Here is a 20,335-nt window from a genome sequence, read left to right as displayed (position 1 = left end):
CTGCAATGGAGGAGATCTTTGCCAGGTTTTGGCAGCAATATGATTACGGCCTCTCTCAACGTGGGAGGGAGTTGCTGGGATTCTAGGGCCTCTGCGTACATATCCAATAAGTGCGGGGTCAACAGGTCCTTATAAGCTTTATAAAAATCGGGCATAAAGCTGTCTAATCCCGGGGCTGTGGAAGTGCTCAAGGCGTCAATGGCCTCCTGTTCGCTATCCGCAGTAATGGGCTCTGCCAAAAATCCTGCATACAGTTTTCCAAGTAAACTAATGCTATTTCTGAAAGGTATTCTTCCTGACCCGAGTGGTCAGGTCCCAGCTTGGTGGTGTATAGTGTTTTGAAATAGGACAGGAATTCCTCCTGTATCAGCAGGGGGTCTGTGAGTGTATGCCCCGATTCTGATTGCAGCTCTGTAACATATGGCTTCGCATAGGGGGGGTCGAAGCATCTGAGCTAGATCCTACCGGGACTCTCCCCCTCCCCGTAAACTCTAGCGCTGTGTTATTTACCCATATGTAGAATTTCCTTTTCAGCCGATCTCTATACTGGAGGAGTAGGGCTGTTCTCTTGGCTTCATACCCGGGGTTTGGAGTATCCTGTTGTGAAGTGTCTAATGCGGTCAGGTCTACTTCCAATCGGGACAACGTGGCCCGTAGCTCTCTGTGTCCCAGCACTCTTGGAAATACATACGCCCCTTATATAGGCTTTGAAACCCTCCCACAATACTGCCTCGGAGTCCACCGAGCCTGTGTTTATATCAAAGTAATCTTCGATAGCTACATATAGTTCCTCCCTAAACTGCTCGTCATGTAGTGCACATGACTGGAACCTCCACTGTCGCTCGTACCCTTCAGGATGGGGGACAAACCTCCTCATCAGTACCGGAGAGTGGTCGGAGTAGGACCTGGGTAACGTATGTATATTGTGGAACCATCTGGAGAACTCTGGGGAGGCTAGCCAATAGTCGAGCCATGTCCAAGTATTACTAACACCCGTGTAGTGCGTATGTGTAGTGTGGGTAGGGTCACGTGTTCGCCCCAGGTCCATCACGGTCACACGGGGAATGTAAGGCTTTGCGCGCTCTAGGCTTCGGGTCGGGCCGCTGAGGTGCTATCTAAGAGTGGGTCGAACGTAACATTAAAATCCCCTCAAGAACAGAGGAATGGAGCCCAATTGCAATAGCTTCGCATATAGATCATTAAAGAAATCGGGGGAGTCAGTGTTGGGGCCATATATACATCCCAGCGCGATCTTGTAGTAATAAAGAGTGCCCACCACTATGACCAATCTACCAGAGTCGTCCTGTACAACAGAGTGGAATTCAAAGAGGAGTCGCTTATGGGCCAGGATAGCCGTACCTCTGGCATAGTTGATATAATTCGTGAAGTAGCAGTTTGCGCCCCATGCGGATGCAAATCGGGATCCGTCTACTGAGGGGAGGTGAGTCTCTTGTATCAGTGCTATGTCTACATTATGTCGGTTTAAATAATGTAGGACCTGCCGCCTTTCCCGAGTATCGTTCAGTCCTCTAACATTCCATGTGGCCAGGGTAATATTGGATGGGCCAACAGCGTGTCCTACTTGTGCCATAACTGCAGGTGAAACATAATATATAAGAACAGCCTATGTCCATACTCTGCCAGTCTGCCATTGCTCGTGTATAGTCTAAACTCTGTGCTTTGCAAGAAGAACAATTCCCATCCCGCCTCCCACCACCCAGCCTTCTCATCCATTCGGAAAGTCAACATCCAGTTGTCAGCGATAACCCACAGTACCCAGAACATACAAATTTTGTGCAAAGCTAAACTTTTGGGGTACATAACAATACGATAAACACAGGTCAAAGGTGTATACCAGATAGGGGGACGTTTGCCGTCAGTAGTTAAGTAACCAAGAACAAACAATGTCAATGCATCAAAAAACACTGTTAAGGAACTCTTGTGGCGACACTGATCAAAAAAGGATACTTGTTCAACCGGGGTCGGACGTGGAAAACAGGTCCGCACTAGCATCAGACCCACTCAGTAGTGTGGAGGAGGCAACAGCGTCCGGTGAACCTTTGTTGTTGACTTTGTAAGTGTTGCAAAAGTCCTGCACCTCCGCTGGGCTTTCGAATACTCTGGATCATCCATTGATATCCACACGGAGTCTGGCTGGATGTAACATTCCATACTTCAGTCCCAAGTTCCGAAGAGTCGCTTTGACACCTTGGAATTTCCTCCTGGCATCCTGCACCATAGTGGTAAAGTCAGGGTACAATGACAGTTTGGAGCCTTGCCAGTTGAGTTCCACCTTCTTTCTGGCCATCCGCAACGCAGTGTCTCGGTCCCGGAAGTTCAGTATCCTGGCTATGATGGGCCTTAGCGGGAGGCCAAGGTTGGGTCGTGGGCCGAGCGACCTGTGCGCGCGATCCACTACAAAACTTGGGGTGAACGCCTCCCTTCCAGAAAGATCTATCAGGATGGTTTCCACTAGGTAGTCAATGCGCCCAGTCGCTGTAGATTCCGGTACGCCCACGAGGCGACTATTACAGCGGCTCCTGGCCTCTAAATCCTTGTTCTTTATCGCCACTTCCTTTAGTATTCTCTCCATCCTGTGGCCCCTCTTTAGGGATTGGGCTATGCCATCTACCAAGTCAGATGTCCGGGATTCCACCACGTCCAGGCGACGGTCCTGCACTTGAAGTTTGGCCCCTAAGTCCGCAATGTGTTTGTCTAGGGTGTCAAAACGGACGTCCAATGCTTTGAATCCCGCCCGCATTTCTTGCAACAGCGGGCCCACCTGTCCTGCATCTTCCGTGGGGGCAGATGGAGGTTGGCCACCCGCTGCCATGGTGGTAGATGGGCCCTTGCCTGCGTCTGCTGGCTTCTCAAAGGAGAGCCTGCTTTGAGCCCGCCGAGGAGTGTGCCAGGGGAGGCAGAGGGTTCAAGGCGCATGTCCCCAAGATCTAACAAGATGCCTTTTCTGAAACTCTGACCAACAGGGAAGCACCCGGCCAGTGTCCATGTGTTGGCGATGAGCGATATTAGCTCTTCAGGCGGGACACCCCTTGCTGCAGGGTAAGCAGGTGAGTACTAGGGCTGCAAGCTGGACCCTCAGTGGGCAGTGTGAGGACTGGAGGGACGCTACCGCACCAGCGCGCCACGTGGCTCCAAATGTAGCAGTGGGATATTGGTATCGGGAGGGGGCCCAGCCATGGGGGGCAGGGAGCGCAGAATGGATGGCTTTCGTAGCGGCCATCCCGGTGCACGGTGGGCGGAAGTAGAGCGGGCCCCGGGAGCGCCGTGATCAAAGTGGCCAGGGGGAAAACCGTATCGGTGTGCACTACTCACTGTAGCTCGCCGCGGCGGGTATCCACAGGGCCTCTAACGAACCAGTCGCCGCCGCCACAATCGCGGCCGCCGCAGCCTCTGGGCCGAATGGTACTCAGTTCGGGTGACTCACCCCGTCCACCGCCAGTGGGATGTAGGGTCTCACCATATGCAGTGCCTCGCAGTCGGTCTCACCCCTCCGGGCATGGAGCTGGGGGCCGCGAAGAACGTCTGGCACGCCCCCGGGCCGTTTTCTTGGTCTCCTCAAGCAGATATCCCCCTGTACCCCCCTCGCCACCGGTGGTGCAGGGAGCACAGCGTGGAGACAGCCCGCAGTGGCCAGGTCAGTGCGGAGCAGGGGGAGGGGGCGGCCAGACCCCTGACGATGTCTTGTCTAGTGTGGTCGGGAGGGCTAGTATAAGGTAACCGCCACTTACTGCACCTCGCTGCAGTATCAGTATGGAGGGGAGTCGCTGGTGCACTAGTCACACCCACAATCACGGCAACCAAGGTGTCTGGGCTGCAGGATAATCAGGGCAGCAGCGCACCGATGTTCGACCGGGTCATCCGTCTTCCTCTGCTGCTGGCAGGATGAATGAACTCTTTAGCTCTGGAATTGCACAGCCAGTCCCGTTCCAGCAGCCGCAGAGCCAGCAGTCTGGAGAGACGCTTGGGATTTTCACCGGGCCGCCATCTTGTATTCCCCTTGGCTGCGCGTCTCTGTGTGTTTCGAGAGTTTGTTGTGTTTCAGACTGCAAAAATCGCGGTTCAGCAGGTCCCCTTCGGGTGCAGCAGGATTCCGGCCTCCATTGATGGTGAAGTCAGGCCGCCAGCGTGTCTTGGAATTTCGGATGGGCTACATAACTCCGGGAGCTTTAGCACAGTTCGGCCATCACGATCGCCGGCTAAGCCATGCCCCCCCCTTGGGGGCCTCAAACTTAAATTTGGGTGCTCTTGTGCCCACCCAGGGCACCCACCAAACTCTTGTTGGTAACCTTAGGGGGGTGGAGGGCGGGAGCCCCAAGGCCCCAACTGTCTTCCTGAATGCAGTGGGAGCTGGCATTGATCCCACCCACAGGAAGCAGCTACTAACGCTGCTCACTCCGAGCAGGGGCATTATTTTGATCAGTTTCTCTGCCTGCATCGCTGTGGGCAGGGAAATGGATCAAATGTTCGCTTCTAGCGGGCGATAGCATTGTTAAAGCTCCTGCCCGCTGGGAGCAGACTTGATGTTTGCTCCAGATGGGCTGTAAAAAAAAAAAATGCTCCTGCCAAGCGAGAGCAAACACCGTTTTTCCTGCCCCGCTGTCTGCAGGGAACCAGCATGTCCTAGGTGTGGGCAGGTACTTGGAGATGTGAGTCTCCAGGACCATTAATTGCTCATGGAGGGGGACTGCTGCCCCCCCCACTCCTCCAATGCATTTTGTAAAGTTTCAGACCCAAAGGGTTAGCTCCCCGGGGTCTCAGGAGCCTCGGCAGGGGGCCATGAAGCCCCCTCCTCTTTATGAACAGAGCCCGAGGGTTGGCTCCCCGGGGCATAAGGTTAATAAATGCATCTTGCGCGCCATTTTGTTTCTCATTCCCACTAAAGTCTTGCAGGATTGTGGCTTTTTTTTGCCCTTTTGGGGGGTGTTTGGGTTTGGGTGGGCTGGGGGGGAATCCTTTTGGTCCTCCCCCATGGTGCCTAGGTGGTCAGGGTATCCCGAGCCTGCCCCTTATATTATGATTATTTTTTTGTAACTTAAGGTCATGGGCTTAGTCCCAGAGTCCTGTGATGGCTGCCTGCATTATTTTTCTCATGTTGCTCGCAGCCAATCAGTGTTTGCTCCTGCGGGCGTCTGACTCCTTGTCAGAAAGCTCCCTCAGCCAATCAGAACAACCGTTTTTTAAATTGCCGCTCCTATGAGAGTGTCTAGAGACTCTCACGGACCAAACCGTCCAGATATGCAATACTTTTTGTCCCTTTATTTCTCAAACTAATAAACAGATTTACACCAGAGCACAAAAAGCACAATCTGCGCACAATCTAGCTTCCTATCAAATGTGGTGTAATTCCGTTCAGCTGTTTTTGCTGTAGCCTTGTATAAGAAGTCTATAGAAAATGCATGGGGATTTTGACTTTTTGGGAACCTCCTTTTTTTCATCCCTCCGCATGATGATCACCCAAAACTTTCCACGAAGGAGCTTAGGTGGATGAACTTTTTTCGGGACAGTTTTGTGAAGAATAATCAGTTATTAGCATACCAAACAAAATCTATTTCTGTGGAAAAGCAGATCTAACTATAACTACCTAGTGGAAAATAAGCAATTTGTAAATGTAAAACAATCTTCAAAGACATGAAGGAATTGGCAGTGCTGAGCCTGACCCGGACTTTAGTATATGGGTGAAACTTTAGTATATGGGTGAAACACATTGGCCTGTGGCTCAGTAAATGATCTCTAGACTGCACCCATTGCCAGATTCTTAACACATTCTTGCCAAGACCTGACCATATTCTTACATTTAGGGGGGCGTGGCCAGCAGCCAACCACACCTTAGGTGAGCACCGGCGATCGCCCACCAATTCCCCTAATATCCGTCACGATTGTTGCCACGAATCAAATAGTAGCCAGTTGAACCCTTACATATCTGGTAACGTCTGGCAGAAGTTATCGGATCCTGCCGTGCTCTGCCGTTGAATACTGGGCGAAGTCTGACCCAAGAGCGCAGAGCACATCAGGAGGAGGAGACTTGCGATGCGGCTGAGGTTGAGGAGATCTCAGTTCCCTCCAGACTCTGCGGCTGAAGTATACGAGTTCCTCCATCCTTGTTTACTATGTTAAGTGGGAGACGCGGGCTATAGCGAGACCGCTCAGCCGTGGTGTAGAGATAAGACGCCCGAGAGGCGAAGGCCGAGGCAGGCAGCGCTGAGGTGGGTGCGACTGCGGCCTGGGCGTCTGTATCAGCCCTTCTCAATGGAGCACCAGAAATTGCAGCCTGGATGGGATTGGTGTCGGATCCCTAGAACCCCTGCAATGGAGGTGGGGACTCATCTCGTCCCTGGTGAGTGACCCGTGCCAAGTAGTGAAATTGGACCACAGCCGGCCAAGAGGAAACGCTGGGGCGGGCTGCTAAGTCCTCCAAATATCCGCATCAGCCCTCCTGATTGGGGCCCCGGACTTCTATGGCGGAGGGACGCCTGGATGTAGACGAGTGATGAGTGAGGAATGAGGTCTGAGACCGGACCCGGGATGGATTGCGGTGAGGAATTGCATCGAGATGCTGTGCTGCAGAGCAAGACATGGCGGCGACAGGAGCGGCGACAGGAGCGGCGACATACACGGATTGCTAGGGAAGGGGACGGTGATTCTCATGGGCCCACCATATTGAGAGGAGACATTATTACCTGCTGCTTGGAAACCAGGTAGAAGGGGTTGTATGAAGGCTGAGGAGGGCAATGACTGATGCTGGCCTTCCAACTAACACGGGGCATGTACTTGTGAGGACCTTTTGTATAGTTTTGGAATCCTCCAGAACAGGTGTGTATGGGTATAAGCGTGGAGCAGGAGAAACAGATAGAGAAATAACACACCCCTGCATGATGTCGAATCCGAAGGGTCCAAAAACTACGCTCCAAACAAAACTTGATAAATACACACGCTTCAGAATGGACACTGCAGTGGAAAAGGGTGAGAAGCAAGGTCAAAAGTAGCTAATGGAGACAGACGGCCCGACTCTACAAGATACAATGGTAGCAATACAAGACGTGCGTTTGGCACTTGAAAGTAGGATGTATACGGTTACCTCACGAGTGACGCTAATGCATGCTGACCTGCATAATCTGGGGGGCCAAGTAAAAGCTACAGAGGTCTCTGTTTCCACGCTCCAGAAATCTATTAAAACATTAGAATTGAGTGTCAAAAAGCTCCTTGGACTTGGACTTATTTGTGGAAGATCTTATCCAAAATCACTAGCAGCCCGCTCCCTTTCTCTGTACTTCTCGGTGGAACGTGTCCATCAGATGCTGGGAGCCCGCTGAGGCCAGGTGCTCCCCGCACCCCATCCTGTCGAGAATCTTCAATTTCAGAGATAGTGACATAATCTTACAGACAGCCCGCTCGGCTCCCCCAATAAAGTTTGATAACTCAACTATAACCTTCTTCCCGGACTTTACGGTGAAGGTTCAGAAGATGCAGCGCTCCTTCCTGGAAGTTAAACGGGCGCACTGCGACAAAGACATATAATCTGTAATGCTCTTCCTGGCCAGACTTCGAGTGGTAGCTGAGGGGAAGTCATGGTTTTTTGAATTACCAGAGAAAGCCTGGGAGTGGCTGGAGGGATGGAGAACAACCAGAATCAAAAGATCCAGCCTCCAAAGACATACAAAGGGACAAGAGTGGCGAGAAGCAGATCAGGGACAGAGTGAAGGTCCAGAGGTGGAGGATGGGCAAAAGGGGACTGCAAAATAGCCACAGGGCCCATAATCACAGGTAGAAGTAAGATACTCAAAGCGATCTTCTGTGGCTCCCTCTAATATGTATATAACATTTTTGAGACTGCTAATCAAGCTGATATTTAATGGTGGGATCCAATAGTAGGACACTAGTCGAAATCTATAAATCTTTACAGGTATATGATTGGTCATCTGTAGTCTGTTATAATTCCAGTTTGGACCCGATAGACCTATAGTAGACGGTATTAAAATGGCGTAATCACTACATGTTTAAGCGAGGAAACTTCTATTGGTGGGTGGCCAGCTGAGACACGTTCCCCAACGTTGTGTTATATGGGAAGGGGTACAACTGCACTCTGTAACTGACCCTAGCGTAACCTGCAACCCCTTCATCCCTCCCTGCAATGTGGACTTACAACTGCCCCCCCCCCCCCCACTCCCAACCTTGCAGAGTTCTTGGGTATTTAAATTTGAACATGAAAGATAAACAGCCAGATTCATCAAAGACCCGTTTTGCGAGTCTTTAATAGCGATTCATAAGGAATCGCTATTACAGACTCGCAAAACGGGATTCATGTAGGAATCGCAAAATAAGATGCGATTCCTACACAATCCTTATTTGCGATTTAGCAAATTGCTAATCGCAAATAAGGAATAACTCCCCATTTATTCCTATGGGCCAAAAGGCCCATAGGAATGAATGGGGAGTATTCCTTATTTGCGATTAGCAATTTGCTAATCGCAAATAAGATAGCGATTTCAAGGGTGCAAGGGGTGTCCAAGGGACACCCTGTGGCACCCCTTAAATGCAAATTTAAACAGGTGTTGCGCACGGACATGCGTGTGTGTAACATGCAAAAGAAAAAGATGCACTAAAGTTCTTTTTTCTCTTTTTTCGCAATTTACCACGAAGTCAGACTTCGTGGTAAATTGCGACCAAATATTGCCAATTCGCAATTTCAAATTGGTAGATGAATTGCATTTAAGGAATCTCTATTAGAGATTCCTTAAATCCAATTCCTAGCAAATATGCGATTTCGCTAATAGCGATTTTTGCATTTGGGATGATGAATCCCAAATGCAAAACTTGCACTCGCAAAGGGCCAGATTCTCAGAATCTGGCCCTTTGCAAGCGCAATTTTGCTTGATGAATCGGGCTGATAGTTCAGAGTACATGTCCTGAACAAAAAATAGATGAAAGGCAAATGGCCCAACAGAAAATTACCCAGTTAGCGGTTGAATCATCCTGCACCCAGTGGCTTCTGTAGGCCTGGAGGAGACACCTTGTGCTCCCGGGACCCCAGAGGGTGCTCACCAGGATCATGAAATGCATGTTAATCTGACAACCGCATTCCTTTCTTTTGTCTTTAAAATCCTCTCTTGGAATGTTAATGGATTGGGGGACGGAATCAAAAGAGGGGTGGTATTGCAGTACTTGAAGACGCAGGCACTGAATATTGTACTGTTGCAAGAAACCCACTTAGAGGGGACCTCCTATTGTGCACTAAATAGATGGGGCGACAAATTGGTAGCCCATTCCCGCTATACCAGAGGATCAAGGGTAGTTGGAATTCTTCCGTGTAAATCCATCCCTTATAAAATACAAACCGTTAAACATGACAGACTGGGACGATTTGTGACCGTCTGGATATTGGGAGGTCAGACCACTGAACATTATGTCCCTCTCTGCACCTCCAAGACTGCATTCCCCCAAGACTGCATTCCCCCACTTGCGCAGATCTGGGGTCACATAAAACTAACCTATCTGAGGTAGAACTACTTATTGGGGGTGACTGTAATGCGGCCCTTAATGGAGACTGGGATAGATGGCCAGCCAAACAAAGGGAAGCTCCTGTGAAGGCCCTAGAAGAATTTCTGAGGGCTATGGGCCTAGTAGATGTTGGAGGTTGCATAATCCCACAGCCCACCTGTATTCTCACTCTCTGGTTCATGGAAGTTTGGCCCGTATAGACTATATATTTGGAATGGCAGACCAACTTTCAATGTTTGGGGGAGTGGCTCACCTCCCAAGGGGTGTCTCGGATCACTCTCCACTTATTGCACTGTATGGGGTGCGCCTTCTGCCAAGAGACGGGATGACACTTAATTAAGCCTTGGTACTTGAAATTGCCACTTTTAAGGGAGGGCTTGGCTGAATGGATCACCAATTATTTCAACAGAAACAAGGGGTCAGTGGACTCAGCCCAAATGATGTGGGAAGCATAAAAGGCAGAAATTGGGGGGCAAGGGATCTCTTCAATATCTGATCATAAAAAAGAAAAACAGAAACAACTGGTTGCAGTAGAAGAGGAGATTCAGAATCTGAGCTAATATTGACAGATACCCCAGCCACCAAACGTAGATTAAAGATTAAACAGAAAGAATATAAAGATATTGGTGAAGAAGCAGCAAGAGCACAATATCAAGCCACCCAACACCAAATATACAAAGTCGGAGATTTTTTTTTATTTTAATTTTTGTATAGCGCGAACATGACCCAAGTGGGTATCAAGAGTGCTTTACATAAGGTTGAAGAAGACATAAGAACACAGCTTAAGGAGACAAATCAAGGTACACTAGGTCAATGTGCAACAAGAGCAAAAATGACATAATGGAGGGAAATAGGGAGAAGGCTAGGGTAGAAAGAAAATTAGGAAAATGCATATCAAGAACAAAAGGGACATCATGGCAGGCAACAGTAGGTTGCAACAGATGACATGTAATAGGATATCCAAAAATCTTGAGGTAGGAGGAGAAAAGTTTCTAGATCAGCGCATTGTTCATTAGTAGTGCTTTCACTTCCCTTTTGAAGGCAAAAGTGGATGGAATAAGCCTTGTCTCCACTGGAAGGGCGTTCCAGATTCTCGGGGCAATGCCCGAGAATGTACGATTGTAAGTTTTAAGCTTATTGAATTTCTTTGGCTTGAGCAGCAAGGTGCCGGTGCTCCTTGTGGGCCAGGAGCCCCCAGAAAGTTCCAGCTTATTTGCCAGGTAGAGTGGGGTATTAAAGTGAAGAGCTTTATGGGTCATACAAGCAATCTTTAATTGGCGGGGAAGCTGTTAGCGTGGTGGGAGAAATAGGAAAAGGCTACTAGATGGGTGTTCGAAATTACACCAGACGGTGAGGACCCGCTTAGAGACCGGCAAGAAATTCCTGAGCCCGTAGCAACATATTTCAGTCACCTATATATGCCATCATTGATGTCCACTCAGATTGGGGCTCAAGAGCTGCTGGCCGCTCTCAGTCTGCCCTCCTTAGATTATACAGATAGGGAAAGTTTGGAGTCCGATCTGACCAAAAAAGAGATGGTACAGGCATTTGGTGCGCTAAAGGTAGGAAAAGCAATGGGCCCTAGTGGCCTACCAATTGAATTATATAAACTAGCAACATCCACAATCGCCCCATATCTGGTGAGGATGTATAAAGAAAGCATAACACGAGGTACCCTACCTGAAAGTCAGAGACTCACAGATATCGTCGTAATACATAAAAGTGTGAAACGGCCCGAAAAATTTAATTCATACAAGCCCATATCCCTGCAGGACACAGAAGTTAAGATTCTCGCCAAAATCCTCGAAACTAGCTTGTCTCCCCTGCTGCATGAACTAGTCCACCCCTGCCAATGAGGCTTTATGCCAGGAAGAAATACAGCGCTCAACCTGCGGCGCCTTCATGGAGAACTTGGGATGTCTGGGAACATTAGGGAGGAGACTGTTCTAATGTCATTAGATGCCAAAATGGCATTTGATATGATTGCATGGCCCTTTTTATTCAGGGCCTTGGAGAGATTTGGGAAAAAATACTTTTCATGGATACGTCTTCTCTACTCCGAGCCCCTAGCACAAGTCGCAGTAAACTGGGGAAGATCATTGATATTCAAATTGCAGCCTGGGACACGGCATGGCTGCCGACTCATCATTAATATTTGCGCTGGTGTTAGAGCCGCTAGCAATATGGATCTGAGGTGATCCGATCATAAGGGGACTCAAATGGACAAAGGATTGGGAAGACAGACTCTCACTGTATGCAGACGACATACTACTCTACCTAGCTAACCCCTACTCCTCCATAAATAGAGTACTGCATATATTTACCATGTTTCAAAAATACTCTGGATATACCATAAATTGGGACAAGTCGCTAATATAGGTCCTTTGCGGTCCTGGCACCAACGTCCCCAAGGTCTGTGTGGCACGAAGAGTAACAGAAGGGTTTAGATACTTGGGAATCTGTCCCCACAAGCCCAGCATTTCTTTATGAGCACAACTTTGCTCCCCCCTTACATAGACTACAGGAATACGTGCAATATTGGAAAATACGTTCCCTATCATTTCACTGCAAAGCCTCCCTATACAAAATGATGGCACTACCTCGTTTTGTTTATATATTCCTGTACACTCCATATCCTGTCCTATCAAAATATTTTCAAGCTATAGAATTTGAGATACTTGCACTCCTCTGGGACAATGGTATCCCTCAAATTGCACTGGCTAAACTGACAAAGAGCTGGTATGATGGAGGCATCGCCCTCCTGGTAATCCAATATTACTATTGGGCAGCTCAACTTTCAGTAACAAATCACTGGGTACATTGGCCACAAGTAGAACCAGCTTTTAAGATGAAGAGACACAATATGGAACCGGGGAACTATCATAGAGCGATCTATGGTGGGAAAAAGAGTGCACCACGACACACACCGGCATCGACAACAATCACGCTATGGCACGCTGCATCATCGGCACTGGGGTGGAAAGATGAGATAACTGTGGCTACTCCACTTTGGGAGTTGGTGCTCCTGGGACTGTCAGCAAAACAACCCGGGTTCGACAAATGGGACCTCATCGGTCTCTCTAAGGTTGGTGACTTATGGGTGCGAGTGAAGACTATACCTTTTAACAACCTTCAAAGGGACTATGAACTTGTCTCAGGAGATACGTTTCGGTACCGCCCGGTACATAGCTCATTGCAAGGGGCAATTCCTAGCGGCATTGAGCTCCCGGCCTCCTCCCCCCTAGGAGATAGGCTCTTGGATGATCATTTAAAAGAGAAAACAATATCACTAACATATAGGAAGATACTAAACAACTCGAATGATAACCTGGGGTAAATACGGGCCAAATGGGTTAATGGCATAGGGGACATGAGCGAAGAGGAGTGGCAGGAGATCTTACATAGAGCATACTATGAGTATGACCCCAGTTAAAATGGGCACATCCAGCTCACCACTCCCCCCCCCCCCCCCCCTCTCCTCTCCCCTAGGGAGTGTTGCACTTTTATACATCAATGATAGGACTGCCCAACAATCCGGAAATACTTGGACGAAATAACATCAAGAATGCTAACACTGTGTGGGAAGGAGGTAATGGCCTCGACCCGATGGCCCCTCCTAAATGTCTGGGGGAAAAACGGGCCTCACAGCTAGAAAAATAACCTGTCTCCCTATGAATTATGGTTGCAAAAGGCGACATTGCGAGGACATGGAAGGGGTGACTGGGCCTAGAAATCGAGACTGGGAGAAAGATATGGATTGATGTATACAGGCGGAAAGGGTGGTTTATGAAGGAAGAGGCAGTCCGCAAAAGTGGTCAAAGATCAGGGGGAAATGGAACAAAAGCAGAGGGATGATTATCATGCTGCTCGATGGAGTTTCACCACACGGGGAGTAGTGGGGGTAGAGAGGTACCAGATATCCGATCGATAAAGGTGGTGATATTAAAACTGATGTTTGTCTTGCTATGTGCAAGAATTGAAACTGTGAACACGTAGTGAATCAAAGGTTGTTATTGTATCCGCTTTTGAAACCAATTTTCAAAAATAGAAAAATATATATATTATTGCATCTAAACTTTAAGAAAAGAGTACCAATGTGTATGTTTAAACTGTGCAATGACTCCAGCAGAACCTCTACTTTGATCTGTTAGTAACATGCTTGTTTGGAAAACTAGAAAATGACGTGTTTCTCTGAAGGAGTCAATAAATGTGTTTTTCGTAATAAAGAATAATTAACCAATTTCATATACACACCTTGCTTGAGTTTTTTCAGTGGGTGAAATCCAACGAGGAGGTCATGCAACTGGATACAGCTTGATTATTGGAATAAATGAGAAGTCATGGGAACCGTATGCTTGTGTGGCTGTAGGATAAAGTTTTAAATACAGTTTTGCATTGTAGGAAATATAGCAACTATGTTTCCTTATAAGATTATTATTTATATTCTTTTGTAAAATCCCTCAATTTGTAACTTTATCAATTTTTCATTTTTCTTTAGAGTTGCAAATTTATATTTCCTGTTCTTAGTCGTTTTGAACTGGGTTCCAGTTGTTGAAGCTTTCCAGAAAGAAATCACAATGATACCACTTTTGGTGGTACTTACAATTATTGGAATCAAAGATGGTCTTGAAGATTACAGAAAATACATGGTTGATAAGCAGATAAATAACATGCTAACTAAAGTGTATAGTAGGTAAGTAAAATTCTTGAAAATGTTTGCCCATATTTTTCTTTTGATATTGAAATGAATACATGCCATCCAAAAAGTGGATGTTGGAGTGAAGGAAACGATGCAGAAAAATCTGATACTAAACTTCTTTTCCTAGGTACCTTGTTTGTGTATTGGTAGCGTAAACATTGATACGTATTTTTTAGGTTGGAGTTTTTTTTTCTTCCAGCAAGACATGGAGTCAAAACTTGTGGAGAATCATTTATCTAGCAATTAGCATGACGTGCTTTCTATAACTTAAGGTGACTGTATTTGCAACCTAGAAAGATGACTACTTTAACTACTGTTGTGCCTGTAGACAACACACAGTGATTGTGATAGTATTTTATTAGCAGTAAAAGCAGTTTGAGAAGATCTTTAGGATCTTAAGCGTTGAAAAGGGCTTCCAAGTCAATTAAATGAGTGGGTAAAGTGGCAAGGAAGATCAAGCTGATCCCAATATTTCGGGCATGTCTTGGGTCCCTTTTATTGCCTTTAGATGAAGAATCTTCCTTGACATGGAGTGTGCCTTTTATCGAAATGATTTTTACATCTTTTACATTTGTGCCTCCTTAGCTTTCACATCCTACTCCTTGACTCTGAGGTTTATCACACATTGGTTCTTCAATATTCTCTTAAATATTTCGCAGCAAGAGGGCACTTCTTAAATGAGGCAGACAGGAAGACAAAGGAGATTCACAGAATGGGGTCCTTTACTGAGTGATTTCTTCCTGTTCCAGGGAGAACACAACTCCCATAATGTAACAACATCTTTACTCTGGAGTTCCGAAAAATTAAAAGAACAAAAAAAGATGCAAAGAAAAAAAAATGTTTAAAAAAAAATAATGATGTGATGTCTAAAGATCAGTATGCTAATATGTTGTTACCTTAACATTGCCTCAGACACAGAACTCAGTGGTGTGTCTATACAGTCACAATAATTGTTTTTAGAAACAATAAAAAAACTATAACAAATAAGAAAATGTATAAAAAGATGTACCATTAAACAAAAGAAAAAAAGTACTCAGGAACATTGTCTTGATTAGAAAACAATTGAAGAGCCGAGATAACAGCTTAAAGATTATACACACCGACACCAGAAATAAGACCTAAGAAACCAACTGCCAGTGCAAGAAAGGACAAGTCAGACATGGTGGTGCCTGCCTTAAAACATCAGTACATTTTCACTTTGCTTAGTCTCAGGACCATGGTCCCGTTCTATTAGCTTTTGTTTTCACCATGAATTATTTTGTATACCATAAACATTTTAACTGTACATTGGGTTGTTCACATTGCCAACTGGCTACCTTTGAACAAAATTCCGATAACGTTATCTGTTGATGTTATGTACTTTTTTGTTTAGTAAATACTTAAGTATTTTTAGATAAATCCCTTTTAATAAAAATAGGGAATTAGACAACTCACACTTGGGCAGGAATGAACAGTGTCCAGGACACCCTACGATTGTCAAGATTGAGAACATTGTAACAAAAACCCCTTGAATACCCAAACCATTTTCGGTGGATAAAAAGTCTGAGCTAACAAGTGCATTGAATTTGTGGCATAAATACTTATCTGATTCTATTTATTCTATGAACATTTCCTCTCCCCAAAGTAAAAATCTCAAGGGAGTGGACTCTTTTGTGCAGAAGGTGCTTCCACCTTTAGTGCCTTCACCCCCGGGAGCTAGTACAATGACCAGTCATCTTATTTATACCTTGGTCTGTTTCTGCATGTCCCTCTTTTCATTGGTGATTGACATCTCTCCATTGCAGCCACAACTTTCAAGATCTCCTAAAAATGATATAAGGCCCAGTTTGAATGGGCTTCCAGTAGTAACAAAACTCCTGAATGATCCTTTTTTGTGGCTAGTGCGGGCCAGAATCTATATAAAAAGTGGAAGCTTGATATATAAAAGAGGTGGGACTGGAACAAATAAGAAAATTGTGAACCGTGATGCTCCTCTCTTAAATCTCATTTATCCTATTGCAACATCAATAACAGCGTCTAATCCACCAATCTGGAACACAGTTGTAAAAAAAGCCAGAATAGAGACGAAGGTCAGCAGTCCTTAGTTGCTATAGGGACTCTCCTGTGAACTTATAACCGTATCTCCAACATTCCTCCTCTTCCATTAACCTCTGTAGTGAGTTGTGTTTCTTACCATCTGGTAGACTATACCAGAGTACGCAAGGTTACTGAAGGAAGATGATGCTGAATATTGCAAATTAGGCCTATAGCTTGAGTTTCAAGATATTTTCTCTTGCTATTCCACTGAGAAAGTCTTTGTTAAAATACCAAGGAAGGAAGCAATTGAGGCTTACGTTGTCTTAGAAAGAGACACGATATACTGTGTACTTTCTGGTTCTAAAAGGCCAAAAGCTGAAATTCTAATCCATCCTTGATCTTGGAATTGCAATCACATGATCATGAAAAGGGAAATGCAAGATATTGGCTCTGCACCGTTTTTTTTACCTGACGTCTGCAAAAGGACTAGATGCCTTCCATTTGTATGAGAACTATATTCACATTCCAGTATATCCCACTTAATATCTTTCTGATCTCGGAATCAATGGAAATATTTATTTTACTTGAGCAAATAGCTACTGAAAATGTTACTGGGTAAAATGACGCCAAGCTTTTCAATGTTGATTTGGAACTAATCTCAAAAGAAACAAGCATGTATTTATTAAAGTCTGACTTTGTTTTATCACACCTGCCAGTAATACAATTTGAGGGATCTTTGAATCCACATGTGAGAGGATTAAGTAAGTGTTGCTTGTGTTTATCTGCAAATGAAACAACCAAACGCATCATATGTATATGCCCACTGTAGACAATCCAAAATAAAATATTTAGAACTATATTTACATGCCAATCAAAAGAAAGTATTGGCGGTCTCTCACCCTTAAGTTGGGGAATGCACATTATCTTTCTAAGGTCCTGGCATTTGGCTTCAAGTGAGCACCAAGGTTTCTTTTTGCATGGGTGTGGCTTCCGCTCCCCCTACTGGGACAATTCATTCACAAAGGCTTCACCCTATCAGAAATCTCAGCATGATATTCATATAGCAACCTACTTTCATATTTCTGGTAGACATAAAAACCTTTCTAAGGAAACCCCTATCTTGCTAAGGGCCGTCCAATTATTTTAGAGGTGACTGAATGCAATATGAAGGAAACATCTTTGTAGGGCAGACTATTTTGCGTTGAATACGAATTTCAGACTAAAAACAACTTGCCATTCTTTAAAGGACCACAAAATCTTAGTTGAAACCGCACTCTCCCTACTTCAGATAGGCCAGATGTACAATTAAACTTTGCCATTGCAAACCCTATTTGCAGAATCACATGGTTTCCGACTGTGAAATTGCCAAGACTGAACACTTCTTCTGACTTGTTAAAAAGGTTTTGCAACCCATACTGAATTTGGAAGGGCTATGGAAGGGGCATTCCTTCAAAATTGCCTCTTGGTATGCAATATATCCATGGTATATAACCACAATTTCCGATTAGAAATAATTGAAAGACTACCGGCCTCTCAAAGGCACTGGTAACTGATTCACAAAGGAGAAGGGGCCCCTTTGTGAATTGTATTGACCACATAACTGGGAGTAGGCGGTGATCCACGGGACGATTAAGAACACAGTCTGCTTAAAAAATAAAAAAACTGGAAAAAAAAACGTTTTCCATTTTAAGAATGCGGGCTCGAGTTGTGGTTTGTTTTCCCTTGCAGGCCACCAGCCTAGTGTTTGTAGCCAATCCGATGGCGTGCACAATTGTGACATGCCTAATTATTCATTCGGAAAGTCTTTCTGCAGTCTCGCTCCTAAAAACTGGTGAATTATGAAGTGACCAAATAGTACATAGGTCTCTTTGCAAAATCAAATACTGGTTACACAAAGTCCATCCGGAGTTTTAGTGACCACGGTTTGCGACCAGTATGATAGTATATCTAGTCCTTATTCCTTTGAACTCTCTTGGCTCTAATGATTAACTGACACATTTTGCATATCCCCCTTAATGTGTGTGTATGTACCTTTGACTGGGATTATATCACGCTGTTGTCCCTAGCAATATCGGAATGATTTCATGCAGGAATCTTTGAAAAATGCATAATGCTGACTGGAATCAATTTATGAAATGTTGCACCATTCACTTTCAGTAGACTTGTGGGCAACTTCAGAGGGTTATTTAGATAGCTATGCCACTTTTAGAATTCCTGTCATACAATCTTTGGCAGGGAGAATGGAAGGAGGTTTAATTGAATTGGTGGCAGTTTCTGTATGATGTAACATCATGTCCTTCACTGGGTCACTTAATATCCAGGGCCATATCTTTGAATTTAAAATGGTTGCCAGCATCCTACAAATCATTGGTAGGATGAATAGATATGCTCGAAGAAATTGGATATTATTGGATTCAAGGAAAGGAGAGGTTATCAATGGAATTTAGTGATTAGAAAGTAATGCCAAAGAACATGTGACTTGGAGTAGGAAAAGCACAGGGGGCGAGAGGCATACACTTACTACTCCTATGAAAGTCACTAAATCGATTGCCCGCACAGGAAGCATGCTACCAGCACCAATGCCTTGTACGATCTCCTGCATTTATTCATCACATGTGGTGATGGTGGGCATGCAATTATTCTTAGCCAATTTAACAGTGGATTGTCCCACTACTGGGGGCATCTGGGTACCTGGATAAGAAGCTTTGGTATTCTGAGTTTTGGCATGTTGTGAACAAGTTTGACTAATTGTGCAAATTAGTGGTTTATAAATTGGCCTCTGTCAATTTGGTGGAATGTATCATGGTGTCATTTCAAGTGTTTATAGCAGTCATAATCTGCTAATTTTACCATTTCAGCTACCAGACCCAGCTAAACAGACTAATAATGCCATCCTATGTAGTTGGACAAACAATTATCTGGACTTAAGGTTACATCTGTTATTGCTATTTCATGATATATTTTGAAAATCACTTGCGGTTACCTTTTAATGGTCTTAGTTTTATGGCTTGAGGATGCAAGTAATGTTGCTACTGTTTTGAATGCATATAAAATATTTGCTGTACTGTGCATGATTATTTAATGCCCTAAGGCCCAGTCTCCCTAAACAAGAAGTATTTTAAATGGCTCACATTTTTCTGCTCTCTTGCCCGTCGCAATCTACATCAGGACCTAAAGTGCACTCTTGCAAAATGGAAAGATTCACTCATTTCAAAGCTGCATGTAAATAGGAGATTATCAGTTGTAAGACCAAAGTAAAAAAAAAAGCTTGCCAAGACCTTGAAACAGCACTAAGAAATATCCTCTGTACTATTGTGAAAAGTCAGTTGTTCTTTCAGAAAGGTGATTGTAGGTCTTTGGATGTGCCTATTTCTGCTGCTTACGTAAGTGGATCTCACTTTAGTAATACATACCACCCGGCCACCTTAGTGAACAGTATTGTGGGGTTATTGTAACTGCCACTAAATTGATCTTTGAAGTCAGATAAGGCACCAGACCCAGATGGCATCCCAATGGACCACTTGAAAAACAATATTGACTTGGGTAACTAGAGTACTCGTAGCAATTTTCCTATTCCAATATTGTGTGTCCTTGTCTATCCTTCTGAGCTAAAAGAAGTTACCAATAATATAATTCATAGCTAGGCCCAACAAAAATGTATCCCCGCTGCAACTCTGGGCAGCTTTAGAGCTGGGCTGCGCACCATGGACCAGTTCAGGGGCTGCCTTATGTGCAAGCTGTGCACCTGCACAGGGCCACCAAACCCAGGGGCCAGCACGCCAATATATATCCTTAATATAATAATCCTCTGAGGATGGATACATATTTGCTTGGTGGCCCCTGGCAGGGATTTGGCGGCCTCCGGCTCTGTTCCACTTCCAAACACCCTGATCCCCCCCTCTTCACTGGCCTCCGCGCTCCGCCCCACCCGGACATTCTATTCCGGGGCCCCCTACCTATGCTCCCTGCCCAGGGCCGCCATGAGCCTAGAGCCGCCCCTGACCAGTTCTTCCATCTGCACCTGTTGGTTAGGAAATATACCGTTGTCTGAGGAAGTTCTTTACATCTGGCTTTCAAAAACCGCAGTTCAACTTTTGAACGTGT

The 20,335-nt window shown here is 45.4% G+C and overlaps 1 protein-coding gene across 1 annotated transcript in view; it reads left to right on the top strand.

The window, feature by feature from the left end:
* Positions 1 to 20,335, top strand: part of ATP10D (ATPase phospholipid transporting 10D (putative)) — a 772,711-nt gene that overhangs the window by 178,424 nt on the left and 573,952 nt on the right. The window contains exon 3 of the mRNA XM_086962685.1: positions 14,015 to 14,209. Within this exon, the coding sequence (XP_086818811.1) occupies positions 14,015 to 14,209 (195 nt within the window). The remainder of the gene's footprint in view (positions 1 to 14,014; positions 14,210 to 20,335) is intronic.

This window comes from Lissotriton vulgaris, chromosome 3_1 (assembly GCF_964263255.1).
Source record: "Lissotriton vulgaris chromosome 3_1, aLisVul1.2, whole genome shotgun sequence".
NCBI classification, from domain to species: Eukaryota; Metazoa; Chordata; class Amphibia; order Caudata; family Salamandridae; genus Lissotriton; species Lissotriton vulgaris.
Note: the sequence above shows the minus strand (reverse complement) of the source record. Positions and strands in the feature narration are given on the sequence as shown.